A 19,239-nucleotide genomic window follows, 5' to 3' on the forward strand; every position below is an offset into this window, starting at 1 on the left:
GAGGCGGGAGGATCACTTGAGCCCAGGAGTTCAAGACAAGTCTGGGCAACATGGTGAGACTGTCTCTACAAAAAAAATTTCTTTGGGTCTCATCAGACAGAAGAAACAAAAATTTGCTTGGCGAGGTGGTGTGCACCTGTTATGCCAACTACTCAGGAGGCTGAGACGGGAGGATGGCTTGAGCCCAGGAGTTTGAGGTTGCAGTGAGCAGTGTTTGTGCCACTGCATTCCAGCCTGGGCAACAGAGCAAGACCCTGACACCCAAGGTCAAATAAAACAGTTCAGCCAGGTACCCACCGCCTGTAATCCCAGCACTTCGGGAGGCTGAGGTGGGCGGATCACGAGGTCAGGAGTCAAGACCAGCCTGGCCAACATGGTGAAACCCTGTCTGTACTAAAAATACAAATATTAGCTGGGTGTGGTGGCGCATGCCTGTAATTCCAGCTACTCAGGAGGCTGAGGCGGGAGAATTGCTTGAGCCACTGGTCGCAGTGAGCCAAGCTCGCCCATTGCACTCCAGCCTGGGTGACAGAGCGAGACTCCGTCTCAAAAAACAAACCAGAAACCAGTTCATGGCCACACGTAGTGATTTTCCCTCTTTCTCTTGCCTGATTCCTGAAGCTCCTGTGGATGTTCCTAGAATCCTGACAGCCCTGACTGCAAAGTAAGCAAGAGGCTTCAGTTATGCGTGAATTCCAAGGGACAGGCTGTGATACACGCCGTCCCAGAACTGCTGCTCCGGTTGGCTGGATAATAATACCTACCGTCAGTGGAAATGTTGTGCCAGAAACGCTGTGCCAGGCACTTTACACACATTATCTGATTTGATCCTTACTGGAAGTTGGGTGCTATGTGAGGCTGAGAAAGCCGTGACTTCATGACTCACCAGGAGCGTATGGCATCTCTGATATCTGCCTTGTGGGATGATCTAGATGATTCCTTTTAGTCTATCATTCTGAGTAAGCCTTTTAGGCACTCACTGGCTCTGTGACTTGGAGTCAATTACATAAACCTTTCATCTCTGGTCTCCCTCCTTTGTCTGCAAAAGTAGCTGACTGCGAAGGTTGTAAAGCATACAAGGTGTTGGCAAGACACAGTGGCTCATGCCTGTAACCCCAGCACTTCCGGATGCCAGGGTGGGAGGATCACTTGAAACCAGGGGTTTGAGACCAGCCTGGGCAACATACCAAGACCCTGTGTCTGCAAAACAAAATTTTTAATAAAAGAAAAAGCATATGAGGCGTCAAGGCCATTTCCTGTAAAGCATTCATAGATTTTATTTTGCTGCTCTCATCACCGCACAGATGTTCCATAAATAGCTGGAAACAACCTGGAAGGTCAAGACTTGATTCGTAGATCAGAGAACTGTGGACAATTCACTGGATGGGGCGTGATTAAGGGAATGGCAGAAGACTTGGCACTGGTTTCGCAGTGGGACAGCGAGAAGAGGGGTCTAAGAGGAAAATACTCAAAAGGAAAAATCCAGAGGAGGAAGTCTTGGTCACCAGAATCCTGAGATGCCAAGGCTTTCAGCTTGATGAGTATGAAGGTTCAATGTGTCTTATTATGGCCTGGCAAGGTGGCTCATGTCTGTAATCCCAGTACTTTGGGAGGTCAACGCAGGAGGATGGTTTGAGGCCAGGAGTTCAAGACCAGCCTGGGCAACATAGCAAGACTCTGCCTCTACAAACAAATACAATAATTAGCTGGGTGTGGCGACATGTGCCTGTAGTCCCAGCTACTTAGGAGGCTGAGGCAGGAGGATTGCTTGAGCCCAGGAGTTCAAGGTTGCAGCGAGCTATGATTGTGCCACTGCATTCCAGCCTAGGCGAAAGAGATAAGATCCTGTCTCTTAAAAAATTTGTTTTTTGTTTTTTAAGACCGAGTCTCGCTCTGTCATCCAGACTGGAGGGCAGTGGCACCATCTTGGCTCACTGCAACCTCCACCTTCCGGTTCAAGTGATTCTCCTGCCTCAGCCTCCAGAGTAGCTGTGATTACAGGCACGTGCCACCACGTCTGGCTACTTTTTGTATTTTTAGTAGAGACAGGGTTTCACCATGTTGGCCAGGCTGGTCTCGATCTCCTGATCTCAAGTGATCTGCCCACCTCGGTCTCCCAAAATATGCTGGGATTACAGGCGCGAGCCACCGTGCTGGGCCTATCTCCAGTATTAATGGCACTGACACTTGATTGGTGCTTTATTCGTGCTGTATCTCTCTCTCTATATATATATATATTTTTTAAATTTATATATATGTATACACACATATACACATATATACATATAGATATACATGTGTATATATGTATATATACACATACACATACATGTGTATATATATACATATGTATATATATACACACATATGTATATAAATAGGGAGAAAGAGAGGGAAAGAGAGAGAGAGAGAGAGAGAGTCTCGCTCTGTTACCCAGGCTACAGCACAGTGGCACCATCAGAGTTCATTGCAACTTTGAACTCCTGGGCTCTAGCGATCCTCCTGTCTCAGCCTCCGGAGTAGCTGGGACCACAGGTGCACATCACCATGTCTGGCTAATTTTTTTTTATTTTTGGTAGAGACAAGTTCTCATTATGTTGCCCAGACTCGTTCCAAACTCCTGGCTTCAAGAGACCCTCCTGCTTTGGCCTCCCAAAGTATTGGCACTATAAGCCTGAGACAGGCGGCTCACTTGAGGTCAGGAGTTCGAGACCAGACTGGCCATCATAGTGAAACCCCGTCTCTACTAAAAATACAAAAATTAGCTGGGTGTGGTGGTGCAGCTACTCGGGAGGCTGAGGCAGGGCAACCACTTGAACCCCGGAGGCGGAGGCTGCAGTGAGCCAAGATCGTGGGTGACAGAGTGAGACTCGATCTCAAAAAAAAAAAAATTCTGAGATCTAGTCCATAGCTTTCTCAGAATCTACTTTGCTTTTCTGTAAAATAAGTAAACAATCACACCTCCCCTACAGCGTTATGGAGATTAAGCTATGGTGCTTTTAGTAAACATCGGGTAGTTCAATGGTTCACACCACATCACCACCACTACTGGGTAGAGGGTAGTCCTGGAACCCAGGCCAGCCAAGCCAGGGCTCTCTCTCTCCTCTCAGCCAGATTTCTCCTCCACCCCAGAATAGGCCGCCTCTCTGCATCCTCTGAGCACTTAGGAAGCTGGGAGGGAAGCCGGCTCTCCTAGATGTCTGAGAATGAAGCCTGGAACAAGATGGCATTCCATTGGCCCAGTGAGCGGTCTGGAGGCGGGACTTACAGTGACATCTTGCTTCTGAGTGGCTTGGACATAAGGAGGGGCCGAAGCGTTGGGAAACTTTTAATTTTGATTGGCTGATGAACCTGGAAATGTGTGGGTGTTAGACCAATTCAAGAGTTTCTGTTGGTGGAAGGTGTGGCTTCTGGTGAAAGGGGCGGGATTAACATATGATGGCCTCTCCCCTTGGCCACTGGTGATTTTTCCTCGAAACTTGTAGCTTTTTAAGTGTTTTCCCATCGTGAAGCACGTGGCACCTTAACTGCAATCTGCAGTTTGGTGAGATGCCCAGTATGTTAGCACTTTCAGAAATCAGAAATGAAGGCAAGTCCTATTTTAAAAATGTTGAGGCCGGGCGCGGTGGCTCAAGACTGTAATCCCAGCACTTTGGGAGGCCGAGGCGGGTGGATCACGAGGTCAAGAGATCAAGACCATCCTGGTCAACATGGTGAAATCCCGTCTCTACTAAAAATACAATAAAGTAGCTGGGCATGGTGGCGTGTGCCTGTAATCCCAGCTACTCAGGAGGCTGAGGCAGGAGAATTGCCTGAACCCAGGAGGCGGAGGTTGTGGTGAGCCGAGATCGCGCCATTGCACTCCAGCCTGGGTAAGAGCGAAACTCAGTCTCAGAAAATAAATAAATAAATAAATAAAATTTTAAAAAAATGTTGAATGATTTTTCGGTTGCATTTCGGCCTACCTCAGCCTAGAAGTCCTGATTTTCATTCCTTTAACCCTTGGTGTTACTCCTGTTTGGCCCTTTAACCCTCGGTTGGAATTCCTGTCTGTGGGATTCCAGGAACGTGATCTTCCTTCTCATTACGTTGGCACACCCAATGGCATCAGTTTGCCTGGTGATGAAGTTATAACCTCGGAAGGTTAAAAAAAAAAAAAAAGAGAGAAAAAAATGGGATAAGATGGGTGAACGATGACTTTCGCGGTGGGAGAGCGAGGCATGAGAGCTGGGTTGCTCCTGGGGAGAGGACTCCAGCAGAACTCAAGAGTCCTTAACATTACTCACTGCATCTCCAAAGCAGTTTACAGTTGTCCATCGCTTTCCCGGTTCCTTACAGGGTAGAACTGACGGTGTTCTGATCTCACTTTATTTGCTTATTTTTTATTTTATTTATTTATTTTTTTAGATGGAGTCTCGCTCTGCCGCCCAAGCTGGAGTGCAGTGGCACAATCTCAGCTCACTGCAACCTCCGCCTCCTGGGTTCAAGACATTCTCCTGCCTCAGTCTCCCGAGGAGCTGGGATTACAGGCATGCCCCACCTCGTCTAGTTATTTTTATTTTTTTGAGACAGAGTCTTGCTCTGTCCCCCAGGCTAGAGTGCAGTGGTGTGATCTCAGCTCACAGTAACCTCGGCCTCCCGAGTGCAAGAGATTCTCCTGCCTCAGCCTTCCCAGTAGCTGGGATTATAGGCACACACCACTGTCCCCGCCTGATTTTTCTATTTTTAGTAGAATCGTGGTTTCACCATGTTGGCCAGGCTGGTCTTGCACTCTCTCCTCAGGTGATCCGCTTACCTCGGCCTCCCAAAATGCTGGGACTATAGGCGTGAGTCACCGCTCCGGGCCTTGATCTCACTGAAGTGAGATCCTTGTAGGAGTTAAGGCTGGGATGGAGAACCTTGTAGGAGTTAAGAGCCTGGGCCACCAGCTTATTGGAGCCAGGGGCAGCGCTGCATCCAACCGGGTCACAGCTCCATACTTCCCTCCTCCTCCCCACCCACCAGGATCAGCGTGGGGTGCAGAGCCTCCTGCGTGCAGAGGTCTGTGTGAATGTGCCTGGGTGTGCCCTGTGTACCTGGAAGTCTTTCTGCCTGCTGTCCCCCACGTAGTGTGGACTGAGGACGCCTTACGCACCCGGGGCACCCAAGCATTGGTGAGAAGATGCAGAGGTCTTGGCCTGCTCTTCACCTTTCAGTCTCTCAAATTCTGTCCCTTGATGTCTCTTCGCCTTCCTGGTGTTCTAGGGCTTCTGATTCTCTCTATCGGTTTCCGTGGTGGAAGGCTAGGAGTCATCTTTCCAGACGCTCTTACTGTGGAGAGAGGAGATTCCATTGAGGGGTGGCTCCTGGAGGAGGGGGACTTCGGGGCAGTGGGGGACACCCCCCAACAGAGAACAGAGGTGCTGGGCGTGGGGTGGGGAGGTAACTAAGTCAGCAATTCCAGCATCACCACCAAAACCCGAGACACCCCCATTCCCAGTCCCACACCCCAGCCGGGACACGGGGTGGAGTCTCAAGTCTCGCCAGCGGGGCTCGAGGCCACCCAGCTGCCCAGGGCGCACCCGGACCCCAGGCCCCGCCAACAGGGCACGAGTCCGCTCCGGATCCGTCCCGGGTTTCTCCCGCATCGCCGGGGTCTCCGCCCCTCGAAGCTGCCGCTGGAGCCTCGCCGAGGGAGCCACGCGCGCCACCCGAACCCCCGACCCTCTCGGTGCCCCGGCCCACGTCGCCAACGGATCTGCGGCGTAGCCCCAGCGCTGACCTTCGAAGTTTGAGTCGGGCTCCGACGGCGCGGCCGGGTCCCCGCACGTCATCCTCCTTTGACTCTTGGGGGCTCCAAAGAGACCCCTCTCTTGGCACCGGGGCTGTCTGCGCCGGCCACCTGCCCCGCTTGGCTTCGCAACATCTCGATCCTGGCTCGGGCTCCGGCTCCGGCGAGGTAGGGGGGCGGCCGGGCCTGGGGACTTCGGAGGGGGCTAGCGTGCTCCTCCGCCGCGGAATAGGGCAGCAGAAGGCCACTGCCCCCCAGTGGGACCAAGCGGCTGCGCCCCCTTCTGCCCAGCTCCTTCCAGTCTGGTGACCCAGAAAACTGAATCAGAGGCTGCGCTTCAGGTGTCCAGAAGCGCTCCCCCGCCCCCGTCTGTTGCTTTGTTGCTCCCACCTGTCCCCAGGGTCCCGTGCCCAGGGGAAACCCCGCCAAGCAGACCGCTCCCTTTGCAATCTCCCTCTCGCCCAAGCCCTAGCCCCCACTCCGGGATAGGGACAGAGGGAAGACCCTCACTCGGGAAGACCTGCAGGACAGGCCCCCTCCTCCACAACTGTGGACACCTCTGGGAACGTTCCCCTCTTTCGCTGGGCCCTCTTCCTCGGCCCTGCCTCTGCCCACCCCCAGGCCTTCCCTCCCGCCCCCACTTTATCGCCTCTCCCCTATCTCGGTTTCCAGGATTGTTCTCTTCCAGCCTTTTTTCTGACTTTCTTTTCCCCTTGACCCCTTCCTCTCCCCGGCTCCCCGCCCCCAAACCTTGGGGCGAAGGGGGTGTGTCACGCTCCTTTCTATTTATGGTGTCCCAGGGGAGGGGGTGCGTGCTAGAGTTGTTTTTGTTGTTGGCATCTGCAGGTCCCGGAATCACGAGGTGTCATATCTGTGATTCCGTCTCGGAGCCTCCTCCCGCCTCCCTGCCCATCCCCTGCGGCCGCACCTCCTGTCTGCTTTTGTCTGCTCTCTGCCTCCATTCCCGTCCTTTTCGCTCTCATCTTCGGGCGCTTTGTGCAGCTGCCTTCTTTGTCTCCGCCTCTCCCGCGACTGGGCTCCCCCTTCCCTCCCACTCCTCCCTCCCCAGTGTCAAGAAGCCATCGGTCTCAAGGGCAGCGACATTTCAGGTGTGTGGGGTGCGGTGGGAGTGGGGTGCAAGCGGGTGGGCTCCCAGCATGCCCAGCTATGACTCCAATCCCCCCCCAAAGCAATCATTCATATTTATGAGATTTCAAGAAGGTCCCCAAGGATATGGAGATAGGGATGGAGAGAGAAATGCTGTCCCTTTTTTTTTTTTTTTGACAGAATTTCGCTCTTGTTGCCCAGGCTGGAGTGCAGTGGCACCATCTCTGCTCACCCCAGCCTCCACCTCCAGGATTCAAGCAGTTCTCCTGCCTCAGCCTCCTGAGTAGCTGGGATTACAGGTGCCTGCCACCACGCCCGGCTAAGTGTGTGTGTGTGTGTAGTAGAGAAGAGGTTTCACAATGTTAGGCTGGTCTTGAACTCCCGATGTCATGTGATCCACCTGCCTCTGCCTCCCAAAGTGCTGGGATTACAGGCATGAGCCACCATGCCTGGCCAAGAAATATTGTTTCTCTTTAGGAAGGGAGCTTGGTCCAGGAGATATCTGGACTGCACCTCCCACAATGCCTTGGAGGCACCAGCTGCCTCGGCCTTTGCCTAGACAGCCAAGGAGCCAGTCTGGAAGGTGCTGGACTGGAGAGCAGGAACTAGTCAGCATGTGAAGCAAGCGTTACAGGGCCAGCCCACAGCTTTGGCTTGGCCTGGAATCCCTGACCTGTTTTATTACCTCCTCCAAGGTTTGAGAACCTGGGAACCTTTGTTCATGTTCCCAAAAAGGGAACAGGGCTAGAGGTTGCACCTAGGTGGAAAGATGAGGGATGTGTTGGGAAGCTCTTCCTTTTCCATGACGCCGGGAACTCCCCACGTCCGCCCCTACCCCTGCCTCCCACCACAAGCAACCTTATCTGAGATGTAGAAATACCATTTGGAAAGGGCCTCCCTTCCTGTAAGCAAGGGAAGGAAACTGGAGCTGAATGTCTTGAGTGAGTCAGGTGGGTTTCAGTCTGCCGGCTGTCATACCTCATCACCGTTTTGGGCTGTGAGGCTATTGCTGGAGGCACCACTGAATTTCCCAGGAACAGCTGGTCCATGTTGCCTGGAGCTGCAGATGGAGTCAAGAGCTAACTTGCTCTTCTTTGGGACCCATTGTCACCAGAGTGTGGTGCAAGAGGTCTGGGGCTTGGGCTGGTCCCAAGAATGGAGGTTTGTGTGGTACCAGAGGGATTGCTTACAGTGTGGGTCAGACAGTTGGGGAGTTCCCAGCAGCCCCATCTCTGCTTCTTCTTAAGCTTAGCCCACCTGGACCCTTCAACTCCTGTTCAAGGACCCAGTAGCTCCTCTCCTTGCTCTTCAGGCTGGGTTCAGAGATCCAGATACACTAAAAAGAGATCTTGGCTGGGCATGGTGACTCACACCTAACAGTCCAGCATTTTAGGAACTGGAGGCAGGAGGATCGCTTGAGCCCAGGAGTTCAAGACCAGCTTGGGCAACATAGTGGGACCCCATCTCTACAAAAAATTAAACATTTTAAAAATTAGCTAGGTGTGGTGGCACCTGCCTGTAGTCCCAGCTACATGGGAAGCTGAGGGGGAAGGATTGCTTGAGCCCAGGAGGTTGAGGCTGCAGTGAGCGGTGATGGTGCCAGCGCACTCCAGCCTGGGCGATAAAGCAAGAGCTTGTCTCAAAAGAATAAAATTAAATAAACAAACAACAACAGTAATAAGAGATCTGCCCCCTGGCCTGGAAGCCCAGGAAACTTAACTTTTAGCCTGGCTCTGCCCGAGCTGATTCACCTCGGGCAAGGCTCTTAATCTCCTTGATTGTGAAAAGAATGGGTTGAACCTGATGGTCTCTAATGGCCCCATCAGGGTCTCTAAGTCCTCTGAGCTTGGCTTCCTCCTCTCCTCTGATAATGCTGGCTCCATACCCAGGAAATCTCCAGGTGGAATCAGATGAGAAAGAACAGAAAAGAAAGAGGGAGATGGAACTCTTGTTTTGAAGCTTGGTTTGTATGGGAAAGCTCTGTTTCCGGCTTGGGAGGGCAAACCACTCCTCAGTGCCACTGCTGGTCAAACTTCCCCAAACCTAGGTCAAATAAATAAATAAATAAATAAAAGACCAGCCAAGTCAATATCACCCCCACAGAGTAGCTGGTCTGTGTGCCCTTGGGATGTTGGCTAATGAGGCTTAATGTAGGTTATCTGAGGTGAGCATCATAATTGGTTGAAAGAGAGAGGGGGAATTTGACTGGTTGGTTTGGCTGGTCTGGAAGAGACAGGCCTAGAAATAGAAGTCACTGGGACTTGGATAGGGGGCTTTCCATTTTATTTTGGTGGCGCTCTGACAGAGCCCTTTAAAAACAGTTCCTAGTCCCTGAGTGGACAGAGCCCAAATCTCCCTATGGGGAAGAGGGGCAGAAGGAAGGAAAGGAGGGGTTGATTGGCTTAGAAGTAACGGCTTAACATTTTTTCTTTCTTTCTTTCTTTTTTTTGCTTGAAAACTTTATTAAAATAAGGATTAAACCTGAAAAAAGAGCGATGAGAATGCTAGCCCTTTGCATAAAATCAGCAAGAAAAAGGAAACAGGAAGAGAAAGAGAGGAAAGGAAAGAAGGGAGGAAGGGAGGGAGTGGAGGGTTTTTTTTTTTTTTTTTCTTGAGACAGAGTCTCACTCTGTTGCCCAGGCTGGAGTGCAGTGGCTCAACCTCAGCTTGCTGCAACCTCCACCTCCCAGGTTCAAGTGAGATGGAGCCTCACTTGTGCTTCAACCTCCCTAATAGCTGGGATTACAGGTGTCCACCACCATGCTGAGCTAATTTTTGTATTTCTGGTAGATGGAGTTTCATCACGCTGGCTAGGCTGGTCTCGATCTCCTGACCTCAGGTGAACTACCCGCCTTGGCTGAGCCACTGCGTCAGACTGGCTTGACATTTTCTGTTTTTGTTGGTTCTTTCCCTAGAGAACAAGGGCTTGACATTTTTCTAGTGGAGCTGTGTAACTTGCTTATATTTTGATGTGTGTGCCAAGAGGTGGAGGTGGGGGGATAGGGAACTAGGGCAGCAAATGGAGGAGATTTGGGGTCTACACCCTCCTCCCTTTGCCCTGAGACTGTAGCTGGCAGTGGCAGGAAATGGAGTGGAGGTGATTCCTCCACTCTTCTCTGGGAACCCTCTTGTGGGCAGAGGGGTGATGGTGGAAGTTTCTCGTGTTGTTCTTGTAGAGGTCTTAGAGAGGTGATGGGATCCTTGAAGGGGTGTGTCTTTATTTTTATTTATTTATTTTTTGAGACAGGCTCTCTGTCACCCAGGCTGGTGTGCTGTGGTGTGATCACGGCTCACAGCAACCTTCACCTCTTTGGCTCCAACGATCCTCCCACCTCAGCCTCCAGAGTAGCTGAAACTACAGGCCCACCACACCACCATGCCCAGCTAATTTTTTGTAGAGATAGGGTCTCACTATGTTGTCCAGGCTGTTCTTAAATACAGGACTCAACCAATCCACCTGCCTCGGCCTCCCAAAGTGCTGGGAGTAAAGGCATGAGCCTCCGTGCTCCAGCCTTCCTTTTTTTTTTTTTTTTTTTAACTACCCCCAAGTGCCTTCTTTCTGTTTCCTGGGGCCCTGGTTGCTGGCTGGGCCTGGAGGATATCTGGGGCTGGTGTATGGGGAGCTCACAGGGTTCTGCGTTTCTGATTGTTAGGGAGCATCCAGTATGAGTGGAGTGGGTAGAGCTGGGCTTTCTGAGAGCTGGTGGGAAGAGGAAGGGAGCTGGGAACCCTTCACACTCACGGTCTGTGTGACAGCAGAAAAGAAAGGGTGTTTGTGGGGCAGGTACAGTGACTCACACTTGTAGTTCCAGCACTTTGGGAGGCTGAGGTAGGAGGATCGCTTGAACCCAGGATTTCAAGACCAGTCTGGGTAACATAGTGAGATTCCTATCTGTATTAAAAAATGAGAAGAAGAAGAAGAAAGGAAGAAAGGGGCCAATGTGATGGCTCACGCCTGTAATCGCAGCACTTTGGGAGGTTGAGGTGGGAGGATCACCTGAAGTCAGGAGTTCGAGACCAGCCTGGCCAACATGGTCTCTACTAAAAATACAAAAATTAGCTGGGTATGGTGGCATGTGCCTGTAGTCCCAGCAACTCGGGAGGCTGAGGCAGGAGAATCACTTGAACCTGGGAGGCAGAGGTTGCAGTGAGCTGAGATTGCACCACTACACTCCAGCTTGGGCAACAGAATGAGACTCCCTCTCAAAAAAATAAATAACTAAAAGGGGGGTGGGTGTTTCTATAGAAAGGGGCATTGGGACCGTTTGCCTGCAGGGGCCCAGATGTGGAAACAAAGGGCTCTATCCAGGTGCTGAATTTTCTTTTTTCTGCAGGGTCATGAAGCTGGAAGCCAGCTGTAGTACAGCCACCTCAGAGGTCCCCAAGCCGGAAAAGGAGGCTGCCGGAGATGCAGAGCCAAGCTCCGAAACCCGGCCACAGGAGGTGGCGGCCAAGCCCAGGTCCGGATCGGGGCCTGAGGCTGAGGCTGAGTCCCTGGGTGCCGAGTCAGGGCCTGAGGCCAAGGCAGAGTTGTCGGGGGCCGAGCCTAGGTCGGGATCGGGGCCTGAGGCTGAGGCCGAGCCATTGGACTTCGTGGTGGCCACGGAACGGGAGTTTGAGGAGGTGATGGCCATCTCGGGGGGCATCTACGGCGGCCTGGACTACCTTCCCAGCCGCTACCACAGCTGGCTCCGGGACCCCGACCGCACAGTGGTGCTGGCCAAGCGCAACGGAGGCGTGGTGAGCCCGGGGGCAGGGCCCAGGTGACATGGGGTGAAGCCACCAGCGGGTGCGTGCATCTTAGGAAAAGGAGGGGGAGAGCTTCTCCCCGGCCTTCGTCCGGATGCTGAGGAAACAGTCTGCTTTAGTACAGAAAAGCAAGGCGTGCAGTGTGGATCCAGGGGCTATGTCAGTGGGGATGGGGTGGAGGACGTGGAGGACTCCGAAAGCAGAGACACCGGAGGGACGGGAGAGGGCTTCAAAGTTTGAGGATCCACTGGAGAAGTTCCTGGGGGCAAGAGCACAAGAGGTGAGGAGCAGGAGAGAGCGGGTAGGCTAGGGGTGGGAGCAGCTAGACTGGGACCAGGACCTCCCAGCACAGGAAATCCTTGCAGGAAGAGGATCTGGAAGACAAGAGCAGGAAGAGCCTAGAGTCGGGCTGGGGGAGGAGCTAAGAGGAAGTGGGCGTGACAAGCTCCCGGGGGAGGAGCCAAGTAAGAGGCGTGGCGAACGGTCCAGAACTAGTTGCACTCGGAGCCTCTGGAGAGGTGAAAGGGGCCGGGCGCGGCGGCTCACGCCTGTAACCTCAGCTCTTTGGGAGGCCGAGGCGGGAGGATCACTTGAGGCTAGGAGTTTCAGACCAGCCTGGGCAACTTGCGAGACCCCCGTCTCTAAAAAATAAAAATAAATAAAAAGCCGGGAGTGGGGATGCATGCCTGTTGTCCCAGCTACTAGGGAGGCTGGGGGTGGGGGGAATCGCTTGAGCCCAGGAGTTTGAGGCTGCAGTGAGCTGTGATCGCACCACTGCGCTCCATCCTGGGATGACGAGACTCTGTCTTAAATTAAAAAAAAAAAAAAGTTGGATGAGACCCCCTCGAATGACTGTTCTGCCGGCTCTGGAATCTGAGGCCCAGGTGCCGTGCTGCCCCAGACCTGGCCTGGTGCCCGGGTGGTGTCGACGGAGTGATCAGCGTGTGGGAAGAGGAGAGCTCAGTGAGCCAACAGCCCTGGCAGGGGCGGAGGCGGGGAGGGTCCCCCGCTAACGGCCTCGGTCCGCAGATCGCGCTGGAGTCGGTGAACGTGATCGACGCCGGGGAGACGGCGCTGGTGGAGGGGCTGCGCGTGGCGCCCTGGGAGCGCGGGAAGGGAGTGGCCGGGCTGCTGCAGCGCTTCTGCTCGCAGCTGGTCAAGCAACAGCACCCGGGGGTCAAGGTGGCACGGCTCACCCGGGATGACCAGCTGGGCCCCCGGGAGCTGAAGAAATACCGCCTAATCACCAAGCAGGTGAGAAGGACGGGGAGCTCGGATGGCTGGGCCTCTGCTGGGGCACACGGGGAGACCTTCCCCACGCCCAGCGGAGCCCGGGTTTGCTTTCTCTCCGGGCTCTACTGAGTGGTGCGGCCCATGAGCCTTGCCCTGGGACTTCCAGTCCTTACCAGACCCTTTGACTCAGGGGAAGTCAGACTCCTGACTCCCAGCCTGAAACCTTACATCCCAACTTCGGGGACCTTGCCTCCCCTAGGATCCTGCCTCTGTTCAGTGACCCAAGCATCCTCATCTGAGCCTTTGTCCTCCCTCTGCGCCTCCCTAATCCTACTGACTGATCGGCCTCCCTGGCTTTCACGTCCCTGGAGACTAGGGGACCCGCACCCTCGGTTCCCTGGCTACTCCACAATGATCCCAACTCTCCTTGGGGATCCAGGTATTGGGAGCCCGTGCCCCTGGTCCCTCTCTGGTACCCTTGAAACCCAGGCTTTCCCATACCCCCACTCCGCCCGCAGCCGTCACGGTCGCTCCTCTGGAGCCCGTGGGCGTGAACGTAGAATGAAGATTCCTGCCGAGAGGCGCCGGGCTCGCCAACCCTCCCGCGCCCGCCTCGCGCTCACTCGTGCCCCCCGCAGGCCATCCTTTTGGTCCGATTCAACGCGTCCGCGCTGCTGGCCCGGCTGGGCGCGCGGCTGGCGGAGCTGCGGACCTCCGGCACCTTCTCGCCGCTACCCACCGAGGCCATGTCCGAGGCAGGCGGCGACGTGGCACGCCTCCTGTTGTCGCCCTCCGTGCAGCGCGATGTGCTTCCGGGAGGGACCATCATCCAGGATTGGCAGCCCTACCGGCCCAGCGAGAGCAACCTGCGCCTGCTGGCGGCTAAGGGCCTGGAGTGGCGCGTGGACAGCCGCGCGCGCCCGCGCGTGCTCACGCTGTGCACGCGCCCCTTCCCCATACCGCACGGTGGGGACGGCACTTGGCGCTACCTCAACATCGACGCCTTCGGCAGCGACGGCGCGCAGGTGCAGAGCCAGTTGGTGTGGCACCTGCAGCGCCAGGCCCCGCGCCTCGCCGGCCTCAACGTCATGTGCCAGCTCTTCCTGGAGCCCCAGCTGTGGTCACAGCTGGCTGACTTCTGCCAGGCCGGGCTGGGGCTGGAGCTGGTGAAGGGTTATACTGAACAGTACCTGCTGGAGGCCGACATCTGAGACCTCTCCTCTGGCGGGGTGGGGGAAAATGAAGCACTTTGGACCTGCCCCCTTCCGCAGTTTCCCCAGCCAGCCTCTTCCCTGCCATTTCCTACTCTGCGTCCCTTGGGAAGTTCCCTCTGACTCCCACCCTTACCGGCGCAGGTCCCTGCACTCTGTCCCTTTTCCCCTTACTATCTCGCCTCTAGCGCCCCCAAACACTATTGCCTATTCCCCGACCTGAACTGCCGGATTTGGGGGCGGGCGGGCTTGAGCTACTATTATCCACTCTCTTCTCTTCCAAAGAACTGGTCCTGGCACAGGCTTCAGAGTCCTTCCCTGTCCATCACCCCAGCCCTGGCATGAACTCCGCCTTTCCTGGCTTCTCCCTCCTGCCCCCTCGTGGGTGGAAACGCGCAGGAGTGTGTGGGATGCCCAGCCTCCTCCCCGAGTGCAGCCGCTCAATCCGGGTTTCTCTTCTTCCTCCTGCCCTTTTTAAAGCCCTCAAAACTGGCACTGCACTTCCCTCCCCACCTCTATCTCCCACCCCGCTCTCAAGCCTCTGGTGCCAGAGATCAGTGCCCTCTCCCTAGTCCCCCCTTCTTCATCCTCTCTGGATCTCTATGACCCTTAGCACAGCAGTGCTCATTTACCTGCCCCTCTGTTCCCCTTTCCATCACCAGCCCAGTGTCAATCCAGAGAGGGAAACCCTGTAAAATGAAATGTATTTAGAATGTTCCCCATTTGGGTCCTTGTTCACCTTGGTGATGCACTTTCTGAGCCTGCCTCTCTCACTGGGGTTTCCTCCAGCTTTGCACAACGTTGCTATTTTGCAGGCTCCCCCTTGCCCCAGCTAACCCAGGTGGGGGTGGAGGGGTGGACAGGGGTTCTGGCTGGAGAGTTTGGTATAACGGAGGGCAGGTCCCTCAGCCTGGCATAGGGATTGTCTCCTGGTTTCAACCAGGCTGCCTTCTAGTGCAACCGGAATCCCCACCTCCTGGTATTTCTGGACACCACTCCCTTCCTCTAGATCATTTATGCTTTTAGAACTTTGAGAGTCTTCTATTTAATTGCAAGTAGTAACAGCTGCATCTGCACAGCGCTGCCTCCAATGCTGGATCCCCACATCGAAGGCAGAGGAAGAAAACAGAAGTCTGGGAAAGATCAAAGTGACTTCTAAGTCACTCAAAGTAGCTGGGAGCCTCCCAGCGAATAGAACCCAGGTGTCCCAAGCCTAGCGCATGACCTAGAACTTTACTCTGTCTGATGATGCTCGCTTGAACTTCTTGCTGGGCAATGCCTAGGTGCTAGGAGAATGTTGGCAGTGAGTTTGGGGTTTGCTGGGGATGAGATCTGAGATGTGGGCAGAGGGGGACATCAGCAGGTCAAAGGGGGGGCACCTGCCACTTCACCACTTCCCCCAGCTCTGGTTTTGCTACTGTGATGCTCTGCTTGGCTGTTTTCTGTGCCAGGCAGACATGGCCATGCTGCCACCCTCCTTGTCACAGTAACCACGACTGTACGACAATAAAATGGACCTTTTGGCCACCCTCTGTGTCTGTTTCACTTCTCAGTGGGGAGGATGAGACACATTACCTTCCCCTTTCCCCAGCAGCCTGTATCAGAGAGGGTCTCTAAACCCTGTGGCAATGGAGCTAATGACTTACTGGGGCGAGGGAAGAGGTGGGGAGGGGTTCTGGGGTGGGCTGCTGGCCGTGCGCCCCGACCCCACCCCTGCCAATTGAGGAAAGAAACCACTGCTCAGGACCGAGGTGGGCAGCAGCACCGCCCCCTGACTCGCCCGGCCTTGTTTTTCCCTGGATCTGGGAATCTGTTGCTACCCAAATTCTGCAGGTTCTTCTCCCACGTCCCTCTTGGCATCAAAGACCAGCTTCCATCAGCCAGGATCCAGGTATCTAACTTCCAGTTCCAGAGTCGCCCTTGGCCAGCCTGGCTTGCTTTCCCCATTTCTAGGTGGGCAACCCACGGTGTGGGGAGGAGGTGGAGAGAGCCTGGGCACCGCCCCCCACCCAGCCTGCTCTGGAGCAGCAGAGACTGCGATCCCCCAAAGTAACACGCGGGGGCGCCAGGACGTGCGCGGACGCGGGCGAGGCAGCACAAGGTGGTTTTCGTCCGTGTGAGTGTGTTCGTGGGCGTCTTTGTGTGTCTGCGTTTCTGGACATGTGTGCACGAGTCAGGGGGTGTCTGGGTGGGATGGATTCGGAACAACGTGCCTGGTGTACCCCAGAATCAGGTACCTCAAGTGGCTTTTTTTTGTTGTTTTCTTTTTTGATGAGGACGATGCTTGATATGTTACTATGTACGTGTGGACGGGGAAGCAGGAGACTTATGTGTATTGTCGAGTGTGCACAGCGCAGCCTGTGAGTCCCTGCAACCGCGTCTTGGATTTCTGAAGTCGCATTCCTTGAGGGTTTTGGCGCCCTTCCCTCCACCTGGTAAAAGGAATGAATGAGAACACTTAGTGAACATCTCCATCGCCCTGGACACATCTCCAGCCTCGGTCTTGGTGACTGCTAGGCGAGGTGTGACATTGTGTTTGTGTAAGTGGGTGTGTCTCCCAATCTCTGTGTGATTCTCTAGGACAGTGTGTTGTGTGTGTGACAGGTGGAAGTTGAAGGAGGCTGGTTCAGGATTACAGAAGTGGCTTTCTTTCTCTTGGTGGATACCACCTTCGTGGTGTGTGTCTATGTGTGTATTTAAGTGTGTGAGTGTGTATCAGTCTCTCCAGTGGTTCTCTCTTCGTGTCTCTCCCCTTCTCTGTCTCTTTCTCTCTCTCTCGGTGACTCATCTCTGCGGCGTTGCCCTCCCCCGCTTGCTGGGTCTCTCCCCTCCCCCACTCAGGAGTGGGTGGGGGTCTGAGGGCGAGTGGGGCCTCGGGACTGAAAATCAGGGTGAGCACCCCCTTCCCATCACTCATCATTCCAGACCCTCCAGTAGCCCCCTAGCCCTCCCCTCAGTCCCTTCCCCGGGACTCCCCAGCCCTGGGATGGGAAGGGGATACGGCAAGAGTGTGTTCTAAATTGGGCAATTTTCAGGGGGCCTTTAGCATCTTCTGTGAATTCAAAGTGGAGACCCCTTCCCCTCTCATAAAGTACCCCCTCCCTGCCTGCCCCCCCACCAAGGCTGACGCAGTTAAAGGCTGCAGAGGTGAGTCACCGGTTGGGGGGAGGGGGAGGAGAAGAAGGGAACTGTGAGCTTCGGGGTCCACAAGCCCCTGCTCTCTCTTTCTCTCCCAGACCTCTCAGGGAAAAGACCCAGTTCTCTTCCCCGATCCTCTGGTTTTCCATATCTTGAGCTTAGATTCCTTCGATGCTGGACCCCATCTTCTCCAGCTACCCTCTTGGAGGGAGATTCAGGAACAAACACAAAGAGAGATGATGGATTCACACAAACAGGTCAGAGCCAATACCAGGCATCCCCAACCAGGTCCCCATCTCAGCTCTGCCTTCTCCAGCACTGTCTCTCCCACTTTCTTCAGTTCTCTTTCTTTTTCTCACTATCTCTCTCCTTTCCCCATCCCAGGAACCTGTGCCCAGTCTAGAAGCCCCTAAACGCAGCAGGGTATGAAGAGCACAGCTCACCCCCAGTAGAGGGGGCAGTGTGTGATCGAGTTGCCCCAGGTAGGGAACTGGGACGAAGAGAAGCAGAAACAATGAGTCCAGAGACCATGCACCAGAGACCATGCAGACATAAAGAATCAAGACCCACACTGTGGAATCTCCAAGCCTTTGGTGCCCCAGGCATTCACCTCCACCCTGCTCCCTCACCACAAGACGCTGGAGCCTTGGGGACGCTGATTTCTGAGAAGCTCTCCTGGGCTTCTGAGCTTAAGTGGAGGAAGGGAGGGATTGGAAGTGGGGGCATGTGTATGCTTACACACACATTATTGTGTACCACCAAGCCAGGCACAGTTTTTGGACACGAGCAGATGCCCAGAACTTGGTGTGTTCAAAGACCCCAAACAGCATGGGCATACAGGCATGAAGAAGAGATAAGAAACCCCCCCAACACACACACACTTTCCCCCCCATCATGTATCTAATTCATCTCTGTACACATATAAACATACGTGCACAAGCCATGTACATGCACACCCAGGTGTGTGTGCACACGCACAAGCCCACAGGCAAATACAGTTTCTCTAGGTGCCTGTCTCTCATCTTGCAACTTGGTCTCTAATCCCCATCAGCACTCAGTCAGCCCCCTTGGCTCCCTCCCTCCCCTCTCCCTTCTCTCTTGGATGGCTTCCCATCCCCCTCTCCAGATGTCTGAGCCATCTCTCTCTGATTCATCCTCCTCAGGAAGGTAACGTGACCCCTTCCTCATCCCACTGCTCTCTGTATCCAGGCTGGGAAGATGAAGGGGAGATGGGGGGAGAGGAGAGGAAGGAGGGGAAGCTGTGGCTAGTTGTGTGTGGGGATGGGAGGCATTGCCTCAGGGTCTCCTAACCCCTCTTTCCCTCCTTCCTTGGAATCTCCACTGTCACCTTGGTTCTCAGTTGTTTTTTTTTTCTCTCTCTCTCCTTTAGCCTGCTCCTTCTACCTGTTCCAGATCCTTTCCTTCCTTCCTCCTCCCCTGCCCCCATCTCTTCTCTCTTTCCCCCCTCTTCACTCCTCCCCATTTATTTCCCCGCAGAGCTGATGGGTTTTCTTCTGGGAAAGTCGAGCCACTGATGGAAGCGAGAAGCCACTGCTGGTTATAGAGAGAAAGCACGTGAGTGTGTGTGTAGGGAGGGGGAGGTTGGAAGGAGGGTCAGTTCTAGGAAGAGGTGAGGAGGGGGATGAGGACTGTCTCTGAAAGAGTCTCTGAGCCCATGGCAGACAGCCCTGACCTCGGTTTTCAGAGTCTTAGGGTGCGGGTGCCCTGCTGTGCCCACAAGCATCTCTGTGTCCGCAGTTCGTGTGTGTCTGGCGTGTGTCATTGTCGTTCCCCCCTTCCCTGTCCACGCCCCCGCACCGCTCTCTGCCAGCACCGCAGCCCCCTCCAGCCTTCCTCCCTCCCTCCCCTTAATTCCTGCAGTGGCTGCCCCCCTTGCCACCCTCTCCTCTCCCCTGCCCCCTCCCCATTTCCGTCCTCTTCCCCCACCCCCGCCCACGGCCGGTCTCCCTTCACCGGACCCGGCTCGCTGATGGATTCTCTTTGCGCAAATCTGTGCGTCATCGCCCCCCA

At 54.6% G+C, this 19,239-nt stretch overlaps 2 protein-coding genes and 1 long non-coding RNA gene across 4 annotated transcripts; 2 read left to right on the forward strand and 1 right to left on the reverse strand.

Annotated features, from left to right (window-relative positions):
• Positions 1-1,257: 1,257 nt before the first annotated feature.
• Positions 1,258-6,804, reverse strand: LOC103790689 (uncharacterized). The gene is made up of 4 exons (XR_008477791.2): positions 6,699-6,804; positions 5,762-6,072; positions 3,966-5,310; positions 1,258-1,683 (listed from the first exon to the last, which is right to left on the reverse strand). It is a non-coding gene; the product is annotated as an uncharacterized LOC103790689 (long non-coding RNA).
• On the forward strand, positions 5,648-15,598 carry NAT16 (N-acetyltransferase 16 (putative)). 2 transcript variants are annotated; one of them, XM_054247878.2, is made up of 5 exons: positions 5,648-5,938; positions 6,617-6,879; positions 11,212-11,617; positions 12,656-12,880; positions 13,498-15,598. In XM_054247878.2, the coding sequence occupies exons 3-5, from the start codon at positions 11,216-11,218 to the stop codon at positions 14,068-14,070; spliced, it is 1,200 nt and encodes a 399-aa protein (XP_054103853.1). In that variant the 5' UTR covers positions 5,648-5,938; positions 6,617-6,879; positions 11,212-11,215; the 3' UTR covers positions 14,071-15,598. The 2 variants fall into 2 exon arrangements, with proteins under 2 accessions (XP_054103853.1, XP_054103855.1); XM_054247880.2 differs by lacking the exon at positions 5,648-5,938 and adding an exon at positions 7,058-7,176 and having other exon boundaries at positions 6,731-6,879.
• LOC144581535 (uncharacterized) lies at positions 15,528-18,783 on the forward strand. The gene is made up of 7 exons (XM_078365734.1): positions 15,528-15,556; positions 15,904-15,961; positions 16,024-16,303; positions 16,912-16,961; positions 17,106-17,217; positions 17,307-17,465; positions 18,706-18,783. Exons 1-7 carry the CDS (start codon positions 15,528-15,530, stop codon positions 18,741-18,743), a joined length of 726 nt encoding a protein of 241 aa, XP_078221860.1. The 3' UTR covers positions 18,744-18,783.
• Positions 18,784-19,239: the final 456 nt, after the last annotated feature.

This window comes from Callithrix jacchus, chromosome 2 (assembly GCF_049354715.1).
Source record: "Callithrix jacchus isolate 240 chromosome 2, calJac240_pri, whole genome shotgun sequence".
Taxonomy (NCBI): domain Eukaryota; kingdom Metazoa; phylum Chordata; class Mammalia; order Primates; family Cebidae; genus Callithrix; species Callithrix jacchus.